Here is a 13,437-nt window from a genome sequence, read left to right as displayed (position 1 = left end):
CCCACCCCGGCTTCCTGATTGGCCAGAAAGCCGGCTCCATACATCCTTGTCGCATGGAGACGGCTAATCTGGGCGGCAAGCCATTACACACTGCCCGGCTTCCTAATGAGACTTCCGATATCGATATTTGGTATCTGCGAGTGCCGGAAAAAAATATTGGTACTCTTACTTGATGCCGAAAAAACAATATCTGTGCATCCCTAGTTGGAGACGCGCTGGAGACTTTTAGAGACACGGGGCTTGTTACATTAGACTGCTAGAAATCGCTGCTGCTATAGCCCCCCTACAAATCAATGCTCACATTACTGATTGAGGCAAGTACCAGGGGGCTGCAAGTTGCGCACCACAGGCTTAGGGCCATTAACATCAGTCCCTCTTTCTGAGGGGTTTACTATTTAAACTTTCTGCAATGTACTGCACACCATAAAGAGAACCGGATACATATTCTATGCTTCGTAACCTAGTGGTAATTTAAACCATGACTTGGGACCTACAAAGCTCTAGTGCTATCAGTGAAATCTTTGTGCTTCCCAAACATCTTCATAATATAAAAGGATCTTGGAAACCTCATCTTTTTGTTTCTTATGCACCTTTAATACAAATTGCTTATGTCACGTCATTTAATTTCCTTGTTCCAGAACCAAGTCAACAATTTGCTGAAGACCTCGTCCTCTGCCAGTGAGGAGTCTTGTGAAAATATTTCCAGGGTTAGTTCCAGAGCAAGCGAATCTGTTTCTGAGAAGCCCAGGGATTATGTGGCACGCAACCCCCGCCGTAGTGACCAACACAGTGTACAGAAGGCCACACTCAAGCAGCTGAAGTCTCTGGGAGTGGAAATTGGCACTCAACCATCTGAAGTGAAGCTGAACAGTGCAGACACTGCTGACAATGCATGGTAATTGCCATATTGATTCTTTGTTCAATGTTCAAGTGGCCTTTTACTCAAATGTTAACATAACCTAAACGTCTGGCCCTGGGAGAGGATCACACCCAGCCTCACTCAGAGTGGAAACCCCTCTTTAAAGCCAATTTGCAACCAAGGCTTTTACAACATGGGCAATGTCAGAAAGCGGGAACAGTTCACTCCCAGGTAGTGTTGCTTTTATTTCTTCAGCAATGCTCCTGTACTAAGCAAACTCCCATTTACTGGCAGCCTGCTTAAGAGACCGCAGTCCATTGTCATATGACTACCATGGGGATGGACAGATGAAAAGGGGAAAAGGTGGGCTGGGGCACGCAGGGTTAATGCTGCCCGAGAAGCAGTATATTGATATTTCTCCTCCGTGGAGTATTGAGTATCAAGGAGGGAGAGGAAACAAAATAGGTGCAGCTGAAAATACGCAATATACACCCCTCAACTTGCCTCTGTTTTCACCTGCACCTATTAACCCTACGTGCCCCAGCCCACCTTTTCCCCTTTTCATCTGTCCATCCCCATGGTAGTTGCGCCTCAGACTTTGTTTGTCTTTTCTGTTTACACCCATACCAGTTGGACACCCCGGTCCATACTAAACTGAAGCCGCACGTCACCCTCACCCCACTTCTATCCTCATCCACACAGCCCCCTCAAAAATAAAGTTCTGAATAACGCAGAAGCTTTAGGGTACGATCTGGCTTTTAACCAGAGGGGTAATAGATGGAGTGGTCTTTTTACCATTACAGGTGCTTTTTCTTCTTTTTTTGTTCTAGATCAGTTAAGTATTTTTGTTCTAATAACATATTAATTATCTCTCTGCAGTGTCTTGGCTTGTATTAACCCAGATGCCATCATCCCAAGACTAAACTACATGTCCTTTACAAATCTTGGCTTGAGTGGCTTTGTGCCCAGTGGAGTTGATTTAAGTATGGAAGCCAATGCCATCGCCTTGAAGTATCTGAGCGAGTCCCAGCTGACCCAGCTGTCCCTCAGCCACACCAACCGGAACAAAGATCTAGACTCTTCCTCCTTCCATAATCTTTTTCCTGGGACCTCTGAGAGGAGCATGGTCGGGCTAAGTCTAATTTCACCAAACAATATGTCGTTTGCCACTAAGAAGTACCTGAAGCGTTATGCCCTAATGGAGAGCAATGACAGCAGTGATGATGAGGATCCACCTTCAGAAACCGGTTACACAGTGGGCCAAACTGATAGAAACAAGGTTTTCTCTGATCTGTCCGACAATAATCCGAGCCTGGATTTGAGTTCTGAATCTAAAGCAACACCTAGAGCATCAGACAAAGCCTCAGTTGAATTTGTATATCATCCGGAGGGAAATAAATTGAGAAACATTACAAACGAGATGCCAAAAAAGGCTTTTCCAACTGTACAAACATCCGATGAGGCATCTCTACATTTTCTTAAAGACATTAACCCTAGATCCAAGCTCTTGTCAGAGAATACACAATTTAAAGGCCACCACGATAAAGAGAATGGTCGAAACTCACCGCTTTTTAACACAAGAGACGCAAATTCTTTGGGGAGAAAAGTGACGGGTCCAGCGGGTTCTCTTGAGGACATTTTAGATGTCGACCATCTTCGGCAGCTCCCCAAACTGTTCTAAGATCTTTTCTCAGTGATCATTTGGGATGCATCAACCAGTTAATTTGCATTTCCTTCCTATGGAAGTTAAGAACCCAAAGAACTGCAAGTTCCTCATTCAAAGGGAGTTTCTACCTTCAGATGTTTAAAAACCTTTTGGCTTGTGTATGACTTTTTTTCTTTTTAAATATTACTACGTACATATTGCACAACTTTTTTAGAATCCTTTTTATGCTTTTCAGAGTTCTAGTCAATTGGGGTGACCAGAGGTTTGAGCAGTTCTAGAGAGCGGTGTCATGTGGCCTGGAAGCCAGTATACCTAATCAAGACTCCTAAAGAGAGCTGGATGTCAGAGTCTAGCTTCATGTATCTGCATTTGGTACTTTGAGGGGGAAGAAATTAAACATTGAAATAGTATTTATTTTTTCCAAAGTTCTACCTGAAGAGTAATATTTTTCTCAAATGTAGGTACAGCTGGGTCTGTGGAATGCAGCTGTGTGCGTTATGGACCGCTACTGTCTGCGACAGGCAGCTGTGTGCCTTATGGACCGCTACTGTCTGCGACAGGCAGCTGTGTGCCTTATGGACCGCTACTGTCTGCGACAGGCAGCTGTGTGCCTTAAGGGCCGCTACTGTCTGCGACAGGCAGCTGTGTGCCTTAAGAGCCTCTACTGTCTGCGACAGGCAGCTGTGTGCCTTATGGACCGCTAGTGTCTGCGACGGGCAGCTGTGTGCCTTATGGACCGCTACTGTCTGCGACGGGCAGCTGTGTGCTTTAAGGGCCGCTAGTGTCTACGACTGGCAGCTGTGTGCCTTAAAGGCCGCTAGTGTCTACGACTGGCAGCTGTGTGCCTTATGGGCCGCTAGTGTCTGCGACGGGCAGCTGTGTGCCTTATGGGCCGCTAGTGTCTGCGACGGAATGCTGCTTTTTCTTCACTTTTGTCCACTCAGAATAAAACATTTTAGGGGAACGTTCCATAGGCATAGCTACATTTCATAGGCACAGCTGTCCCTGGAACACTTTCATGCTAACAGATATAAACATCAGCTTCGACATGCTGAATCACAATAACTAAAACAATTTATGAAGATGAATTCACTTCTCTACCTTACAGTCTCAAGTCTGTCACGTCCAATCAGAACTGACAATCTCAGTTTTTGATAGATCCTGGAATGGTAAAGCACCTAACAGTCTCTTACAGACTTCAGCAGTGATATATCTTCTCTCCAGTTTCCAGGCTTTCACACCATGTACAAGGGATGTTGAATTTTCCCTGCTCAACTTTTAAGTCTCATACATATGGACAATTAGGCTGCTGTGTTCAGCTGCAGTTAAATCCCCTTTTTGGATGCAGTAACAATCTGTGCTATGACTGCATACGTACTATGTGATTAGCTGCAGATAAAACCGCAGGTCCCGGACACAAACTATCTGCATCCATGGGCCGGTCAGAGACCCTAATTGCATGTAGCTGCTTGCATTAGCCGCTACTGTTCAGGTACAAATCTGCCTTCGCCTCTGCTGCGTGCGGCTGGATGAACACAACCTGAGCATGGGGCCGAAATTGCTTATCGCCCATGCAAATGAACTCTTACACTTATTTTATGTTGGGAAGAAAGCAAGAGAAGGAGAAGTTTTAAAGTAAAACATTCCTGCTTTAGCTGGTAGAGAGAATATCCAAGGTGAGAATCTGGCAAGGCAATGATCTTATCATTGAGGTCACATAGAGATTGAAACCAACGGGAAGGATTCGACCCATGACTCTCTAAGTGTAAATATCCCTTTTGACTGGACTGCCCCATTAAAATACACTTATGAGAGAAGCATGATTGCTGGCTTCCTTCTGAAAGTGCTAGCTGTTTAAATGTGTCTGGACAGTAGAAATGAAAGTCGGGTAAAAAGCCGAAATAATCACAATACTTGTCAGGAGTCAGTAGCTCAAAGTTAGCGTTTTCATAGGAGGAAGCTGGCAATTGCAGCTTGCGTATTTTAATCATGATAGGTTTCCTTTAAAGTGAGTCTCGCTTAAATAAAACTTAAATGAAGATCTCCCTGTAAAGAAAATAATTAATACTTACCTGTCCTGCCACCTACCTGTGCTGCTGATCTTCACTTCAAGAGCTACAGCACCTCGGAGCTCTTCATCATCCTGCTGTTCTAGGTGTGTTGGATGCCTAGTTCCCCCTTTGTGCAATGTGGTTCGATCTGCTGTGTTGGATGCCTAGTTCCCCCTTTGTGCAATGTGGTTCGATCTGCTGACTCCTACATCAGTAGTGACGTAGGGGGTGGCAGATCAAACCACATCTCTCAGAAAGGGTCCAGCCATCCCACACACCCAGACGTGTTGGAGTTGTTGAAGATTTGTCAGCCACTATACCTCTTCTTCAAGAGACAACGCATGCTAGTGATGGAACAGGTAAGTGTTCTTCTCTTTACAGGCAGACGTTAGTTTCAAGTTATTCTTCAGTCCTTCACATTGCAAGGTTCCCCAAGGCTTGCACAAACCACTAGGTAACAGTCTGGAGGTGAAACCTGTATTTTTAAATGGTTAATATGTGGCCTTGACTTTTGGGTAAAACATGCATTATTCTTTTTGTACAATTTTTTTTATTGTCCAATAACTGTGGGACTTGTTATATCACATACAGTATATACCACAGCAAATCTACTTAATGACATTATGAAAGTATATTTTTGTTACAATGTGTTGCATGCTAACTAGCTGGTATTTGCTGTCTGCAATGAGCCACACATTGGAAAATGTGTTTACATGTATTCAGGGATGGCAGCGAGTTGAAGATCAGCAATAAGATTGTCTACCTTACGGAGTTCCAGTTACAAATTCATAATGTCGGGATGTTCCACAAAGCCAAGGTTTTATTTTGCACTTGTTACGGTGCGTGTCTCTTTTGCTTGTGTGTGAGAAATATGTTATGTGGTGTGTCTGATTTTTTTTTATCTTGTCAATCTGATATTTTATTTAAATTCTGATTTTTATATTTGTGTAAAAGTTTAAATATTATTTTTATATTTTTTAATAAAGTTCAACAAATTGATTTTTCCGAAATGTGCACTTTTCATGGAATAGATGTCCTTCCTAGAGATTGTGTACTAGAATGCCGACAACGAGGATTCATTGCTTCCACTCGCCTAAAATCTATAGAAATTGGCAGTAATCAAGTCCGTACAGATTTTCTTTTACAATGGCCATGAGAAAGTAATGTGACACAATGGGGGTGATTTACTAACCTAAGCACACGCACGCACTAGGTGCGTGTGATTTTTACACAGCATAACGTATTTATCAACCAAAAAGTCTCTAAAAGCATATTTCCACTAATGCCATATATGGAAAAATCATGCACATGATGCATATATAATGCTGCTTCACAGTTTAGACAAAAATGGTTAGCTCATGCATTTACATTCCTGCATTCATCAACGCAAGCAACACAACATAGAGCTAATTTACACAACATCACCTTGCAATTCATGCAAGGCTTTGCACAACACACCTGCTGGGTGTGTACACACTACAAAGGTGTTTTAGATTCCACCCATAGATCATGCTGGGAGGGAACACACTACAGAGGTGTATACATGTTTGTGGTGTGTTTTATAAGGTTAGTAAATCGACCCCAATGACTCACTGAACTGGCCCTACACCTATAGATTATCTGCAGATTTTCTATGGTCAGATGGAAAAAGTGCAACAGATTCCTCCAGCTACTCTACACTGTGTGTATGGAGGAATCTCCCACTGGGCCAAGCTTCAGTATCTTGCTAGTCGGCCCCGCTGGCTGTCAAAACGCCTGAACAATCTGATTGGATGCCGGCATTGTTCAGGTATTTTGAGAGCCAGCGGGGCCGACTAGCAAGATACTGAAGCTTGGCCCAGTGGGAGATTTCTCCATCCACACAGTTTAGCGTAGATGGAGGAATCTGTTTCACTTTTTCCATTTGACCATAGAAAGTCTGCAGATATAATCTATAGGTGTATGGACAGCTTAAAAGAACAGCCGCACACCGCCGGATATTCAAATAATGAATCCAATGTTTATTAAGTTGTAATCCAAATGTGCATACTACAGACGTGCTCCCCAATACAAGAAGAGTCAATTTTTACGCGTTTCATCGGTTAGGTTTAAAAAAGAACTATGGGGTAAGTGTTTTTCCCCATAGTTCTCTTAAGGGTCACTGGAGGACATTTACTAACCTCCCGTGACCCAAAGCTCAGTACATTGCAAGCTGCAGTTCATGGTATACTGAGACCGCCGCAGCCTGGACTGATCCTGACATTACTGTCCGAGATCCACCCAGCTGCATGATTGACAGCTGGCTCTGCCTATCCACAGCCAGCTTTACCTGCCCCCTTCCCGTTCATTCCTCCAGTCAGCGCTGGAGGAGGGGGGAATCCCTGCAGGGGGTGGTGACTGACTGTCACCATTCTCTGCAGAGAGATGACCGGGAAGTGAGCGAGCGACAGTATGTGTTCGTTCACTTCCCGATCTATTGAGCCGACGTTCCCGATCTATTGAGCCGACGTTCCCGATCTATTGAGCCGACGTGACAGTTTCATTATCACACGTCGGTACAAACTATGAGTGAGTGGTTTTCACTCACCTCATAGTTCTCCTTTAATCATGGCGGTAAGATAAACTTTGTGCAAACCTCATATAACTCTTGACTGCAACTCTTGTTGGAAACCTCCCAGTTCTGGTTGGAGTTCCATGTTTCTATCCTGTTGCCATTTGCGTTTTAACAAAATGCTTTGTGTTGTAATTTCTCTACTGTATATTTTTAATGAAAGTAACATTTTTCCTCCAAGATGAGACACAAGGACCTGCCAATGAAAATTTAGAAAACTGTCTGAAATTGAAGTCACTTGAAACTTGTGTTGCCATTTAGGAGATTTCGCCTTGTTTCCTGGATGAGCGTTGGACACAACAGGAAAGGAATTATCTCCAATGTGCCACAGGAATACATTTTGTATTTTTTTGGTGAAGTAGGAATTAGATTCTAACTTTTCTGCATCCTGTCCAAAAATGTTAAACTAAAAGAAAACTATGGCTGAAGTTGGGTGTCTGTTAGGTCCATGTCAGCCCAGTGATCCTGTTCCATGCAGGAATTTGCCAACGCCTAGCCAGAGTAACCACAGCTTTGAGGTCTAAAAAGGAATGTCCCCTGGTGATTGTTTAACAATGGTTTGGGTTGTTCTCCCCTCTTGAGAGAACAGTTGTTGAGGGCTCTGCCAGATAATGTATATCTGAGTATCCTGACAGTTACAGTGGTTCAGTTGCATCCTGGACCTGCAGAAGTCATCATTAGAGCTGACTTGTTCTGGTCCCGGACACGTCTTTAGGCCAGAGTGTTCTTCTCTAGGAGAAGTATCAGACTCGTCAGTGTCCGGGTCACACTCTTCAATCCAGAAGCCAAATCTGGCCTTTTATTAGGGACACACCCCTCAATCCCTGCATCTGCATGAGTATTGGGGCCCATGGTAGCCTCCTTCACTGTAACTCCCTCTGCCCAACTTCACTCTAGACCAGTGGCTCTCAACCTGTATAACCTCCGGACCCACATTTGTCGTTGGTCATTAAGTCGTGACTCATTGGAACGCACGGCATTGCTGTACCGCATGTTCCGATGCAAGCGATCAAACGGTGGGAGGTGTATTTGGGGTGCTATTCAAATGAATGGCAATGCACCTGCACCAGAATAAACAGTAGGTGTGACTGTGGAACTTTGCATTTAAAACACTGACAGACACAATCACACACTTGCAGACATTCTCTCACACACACACACTGACATTTTTGTTAGGGGTTCAGTGTTGGCTGCTGTGCTGTGACAGCTCCATCCATAGGTGCATTGCTTGTACAGCTCCCTTGCACTCCCTGTAGAGGTGCTGGGAGCCAGAATGTGATATAACTCCGGTCACCTGAGCTATAAGCAATGCACGTATGGATGGAGCTCTCTCACGGCTCTAGACATTTTGCATTGCAATGTTCCGTCATCATGGACCTTTTCTTGTAGTCTATTAAGGGACACCGCAATAGCATGACCCAAAGTGCGAAATGTATGTTGCCAGCCTAAAAAAAGTGCCTGTATGACAGTTGCCTGGCTGTCAATTTTGCTTCTTCAACAGTACAAGCCTTCATGACGGGTCACCAAGTATTCTTCTAATGAGAGCTGCAAATTAAAAAAAGAATTTAACTTCTTTTTTTTTATTTTTATTTTTTTTTCTTCACCATGTTAAAGCTTCTATGATAATGTATATTAGTAATTGGGTTGACGTATACTTTAACTAGAGCCAAAATCCATTAATTTTCCTAAAACATACCGAGATCCGGCAGACTTTAAGCTGGTCAGTTCTAAAAATACATAAGTCCCTGCAGATAGCACAGCGCTAGCCTCATTTGTGCAAGGTCACCCGTTATTTTAAACTCATTTGAAGACACAAGGCTAAGTAAATTAATACAAATGGATCGCTTCTGTGGAAAAAAAAAAGGTCCCTCCCTAATAAAAGGCCAGATTTGTAACAGCTTGTGAAGGCTTATTTCATCTAAAAATAACACTTGACTATGGCAGGCCTGTTCCATCTCGAGCATTTCCTGTTGGGCAGAGGAAGTAGGCTGGAACCGATAGAGTTTCCTGGATGTAACCTAAACATCAGAGAGACTCGCCGGTGACTGGGCTCAATACAGTGAATATCTTTCCTGCTTCGTAGAGTGGACCTGGCACAACACATAATACACTACCCAATATTACAGCACATGAGAGAGGACTGTTCACAAATGGGGGAAGTCCCTACTGCATATTGCACAACCATTTACAATCCCATTAAAGTATAACTACAGCCAAATGTTTAGATTTTGAGAAAGCAGTGAGGGCTTCGAACTCCTGTCAGGTTTTTATGAGAAAACAAAAAGGAGACGGAAGCGCCACAACCTAGCGCAATGACTCGGATAGAAAGGGGCGAAGAGCTCTACCTGAGTCGTGGCGCAAGGTTGTGGCGCTTCGGCCTCCTTTTGTTTTCCCAGCACACACTCATCGGACACCCCGGTCTGCACTTACCAGGAGCCGCACACCAGACCTGAACCCCCCCGACGAGCGCTCGAAACATTGGACTTCCTTTCACAACTTTTCATATGTCAGGTTTTTATGGCTGTTAATCTTTTTATTAAAAGAATCAAGCAACTTTTATACAAAAGTAAACAACATAAACGTAGTACCAACCGTATGGCTGTCTGTACCCCCATGTTCTCTTTTAGACATGTGCAGCGGCTAAAAATTTGTTTCGTTTAGTTTCAAATTTAATTTTTGGAATTCGGATCCTATATGTGTTTCGTTTCGGGAATCGGATTCGTATTCGGACAAATTCCCGATAATTCAACTTGAGGTGGGGTAGCAGAATTGGCACATTTGTCATTTCTGGTTGCTGTGCTCTAGTCTTTACTATTAAAGGGACATTAAAATCCTTCTCTTAATTTGTTTTTATCCATGTAAATGTTAACAGTGCGCGCACAGGATTTGGACGGAATCCGTTCCAAATCTGAAATTTCGGATATGTTATCATTCGGAAATTCGGATGTTTCAAATCTACGAATTTCCGAAATTTCGATTCGGAACTAAACGAATCGCACATGTCTATTCTCTTTCTAATTTCCCGATCACCAATGTCACGGGCAACGACAGTGAGGGTGAATCCAGAATGGTGAGTTGCCACCATAACAGGAATAGAGAGAACATTTCCCCACTTGGGGACACTTGTTCTTGTCTAAGCGCTTGTTCACACCATGTCCAGACCACAACAGTTTGTTCCCGGACCAAAAAAAAAAAAAAGTATCTCTGTTATTTCTGGGCTCTGTCCACACTAGCGCAGTCCGGTCCAGACCAAAAAAAATACCGCTAGTCTCAGGGCCCTGTCACACCATATCCAGTTCATACCGGCGCAGTTCGAGCTAATTCATTCCAGTAGGTATTTTTTTTGTTTTACTCCTCCTTGTGTTTGCACCAGTAGGTAGGTGGAGCTGAGAACCCTTAGCAGGTTGCCAGAAAGACATATAAAGCTAATGGGTAATGCAACTAGTTTGTTTTGGCTGGAAGAATGCTGGGGAAATTTTATTAACCCTTGCAGTGGGGCTACCCCTGATGCTGTGGCCACCCAGAAAGGGTTTATTTAAAAATGTAATTTGCATGTTGATAAGGGAAGGAGGAACCAGGAAAGGCAATAATACCCCAGCGCACCTAGCGTGCAGTACCATGCGCTGTGCAATAGCATGTACTAAATGCACAGGACTCATATGCTTAGCACAATGCTTTGGTGTATAAGGGCCCTAAATGAACAATTTAACAGTTTTTGAGGTCCTGATTTCACTGGCTGCTTGCTTGATTGGGTTTAGAGAGCCACTAATTAGTGAGACAATGTTAAAGGAGAACTATGAGGTGAGTGCTTTTCACTCACCTCATAGTTCTAGCCGACCTGTGACAATGAGACTGTCACAGGTCGGCTCAGTAGATTGGAGAACATACCGGCGTTCGCTCACCTCTCGATCCTGTCACGGCTCTCTGGCGTGACGGGAGGGGCTGGATTCCCCCCGCTCCGATCCGCCAGCGCTGACTGGGGAGGGGGCGGGTACAGTTGGCTCTGCCTCTAGATAGGCAGAGCCAGCTGTCAGTCACGCAGCTGGGCAGATCCAGACATAATTGTCGGGATCCGCTTCAGCTGCGGCGTCTCAGTATACTGAGCCTAGGGTGACGGGAGGACGCTAGTTTGTGTCCTCCCGTTATCCTAAGGAGAACTATAGGGAAAAGCCTTAACCCCATAGTTCTCATTTAAGGAGAGCAGCACTAAAGCCTGCAAAACAATTCAGCATTTTTGGCTTTCCAATGTCTGTAGTGACAGGTCCCCTTTAAGCTTTCCTTGCCTGTAATTCTGCTTACAATGCACAAGGAGAGCTCCAGCCCATTGGAATGAATTCTTCAGCTACCAAGAGATCTCAGTTAAAAGCCGGTTTCTGTTTGCTCCGTATTGTCTTAGTGTTGCCTGTATTAAAGTTCATCTTTAGTATCTCATTTGATGGCCTTTTAGATCCAGTTTCAGGAACAGAATACCAAATCTACATTCTAATTGTACGGCGCACACGGCATGTCATTTGTAACATCTGCTGCTCTCGACAACCATTATAAAACTTCTTATCAACCTCTTTTCAGGTCATTTCTGTAGCGTCAGGAGATTAAAAATAACCATTTCAAGCTGAGGCGCCAAATCTTTCAATTTTCTGCCATTCCTTGCTTGGGCAGCAGAGGTAAAATGAAACACGGAGCAGCCTCTGACATAGCAGATCTGCCTCCAGAAAGTCATGAATAGTAATCAGCTGTGACACTCAATTATTTCTCACCTTAACCACACTTCCCATGGTCATTCTGGTGTAGCTTAGAGTTTGGGTTGTCACTGTTTGTGCACATGGATGGCACGGGAAGGTCCAGAGAAAGGTTTGTGGATTTTACCGGACGTCAGCTGCTTATGATGGATTCATCTATAGACTATTGCAAATGCAATTAAAGTTGGACGTTTGTGTCAGGTTGCTGTTTTGGGGGGGGGGTCACTTTAAAGAAGAACTCTGGGTAAAAATTTCTATTGCTCCACTGCAAGGTTAATACATTTTTTACCCGGAGTCAGGGCAGGATCAAGAGCATCACGGGCCTGGTGCTGTCAGTTGGTCAGAAAGGAAGCCGTAAAGACGGCTCTCTAATTAGGTGGCCGCTTGCTTCTTGAGTGGCCAACCTAATATGCCTGATTGTGTTCAGCCCGGCCGGCTCGGATTGCCATTGGACATACTGAGGCAATCTGGGCCGCAAGGGCCTATTTTCAGTGTTGTGCCTGGAGCTGGCTCTTCAATGCCCCCTATGTTAAGCTGGTCCTGACCGTATCGACCCTCTTAAAGGAGAACTATGGGGTCAGGGCTTTTCCCCATAGTTCTCCTTAGGGTAACGGGAGGACACAAACTAGCGTCCTCCCGTCACCCTAAGCTCAGTATACTGAGACGCCGCAGCCGGAGCGGATCCCGACATTGATGTCGAGATCCGCCCAGCGTGAGTGACAGCTGGCTCTGCCTATCTAGAGGCAGAGCCAGCTGTACCCGCCCCCTCCCCGTCCGTTCCGCCAGTCAGCGCTGGTGGATCAGAGCGGGGAGGGGGGAATCCAGCCCCTCCCCTGTCATAGCAGAGAGCCGTGACAGGATTGAGAAGTGAGCGAACACCGGTATGTGTTCGCTCACCTCCCGATCTACTGAGCCGACCTGTGACAGTCTCATTGTCACAGCTCGGCTAGAACTATGAGGTGACTGAAAAGCACTCACCTCTTAGTTCTCCTTTAAGTGCTCGTTTTGGTGTGGGGATGAAATAATAAAGTTATACTCAGAGCTGGTTGGCTGTGACAGCACTACCTTCCTCCTCTGCAGTGATGCTATGTCCCTCGGCGTCCTCTAGTCCAGTGGGTCTCAACCTGTCTAACCTCAAGACCCACATTTGTCCTTGGCCATTAAGTTGTGACCCATGTCACACTGCACACACACTCAGACATTCTCAGACACAAACACACAAACACACAAAAAAATTATACTTTTCTTTTTTATTTTTTTAAGATACGCCCCGTCTCCCTACCTTATGAGAACTGAAGTGGATCCTTAGCTTGGGGTTCATGGTGGGCTGCAGTGCTGTGACGGACCTGCATCTATACGTGCATTGCTTGTACAGCAACCTTGTGTGTCCTGTAGAGGTACTGGGAGCCAGAATGTGATGTCAGTCTAGTCCAGGCACCTCTACAGGGCACATGTGGCACCTATAAGCAATGCACATATAGAGGGAGCTCTCCCCCCCCCCCCCCCCCCCCCAACTGGCCCTTCTATCCGGG

The 13,437-nt window shown here is 44.8% G+C and overlaps 1 protein-coding gene across 1 annotated transcript in view; it reads left to right on the top strand.

The window, feature by feature from the left end:
• STIL (SCL/TAL1 interrupting locus) overlaps nucleotides 1-2,679 on the top strand; it is a 35,323-nt gene extending 32,644 nt beyond the window's left edge. The window contains exons 18-19 of the mRNA XM_018553014.1: nucleotides 639-895; nucleotides 1,739-2,679. Coding sequence (XP_018408516.1) covers nucleotides 639-895; nucleotides 1,739-2,540 — 1,059 coding nt within the window. The 3' untranslated portion in view covers nucleotides 2,541-2,679. The remainder of the gene's footprint in view (nucleotides 1-638; nucleotides 896-1,738) is intronic.
• The last annotated feature ends 10,758 nt before the right edge of the window (nucleotides 2,680-13,437 follow it).

Source organism: Nanorana parkeri, unplaced genomic scaffold, assembly GCF_000935625.1.
Source record: "Nanorana parkeri isolate BGI_ZX_2015 unplaced genomic scaffold, ASM93562v1 scaffold106, whole genome shotgun sequence".
Classification (NCBI taxonomy): Eukaryota; Metazoa; Chordata; class Amphibia; order Anura; family Dicroglossidae; genus Nanorana; species Nanorana parkeri.
This window is presented reverse-complemented; position numbering and strand designations above follow the sequence as displayed.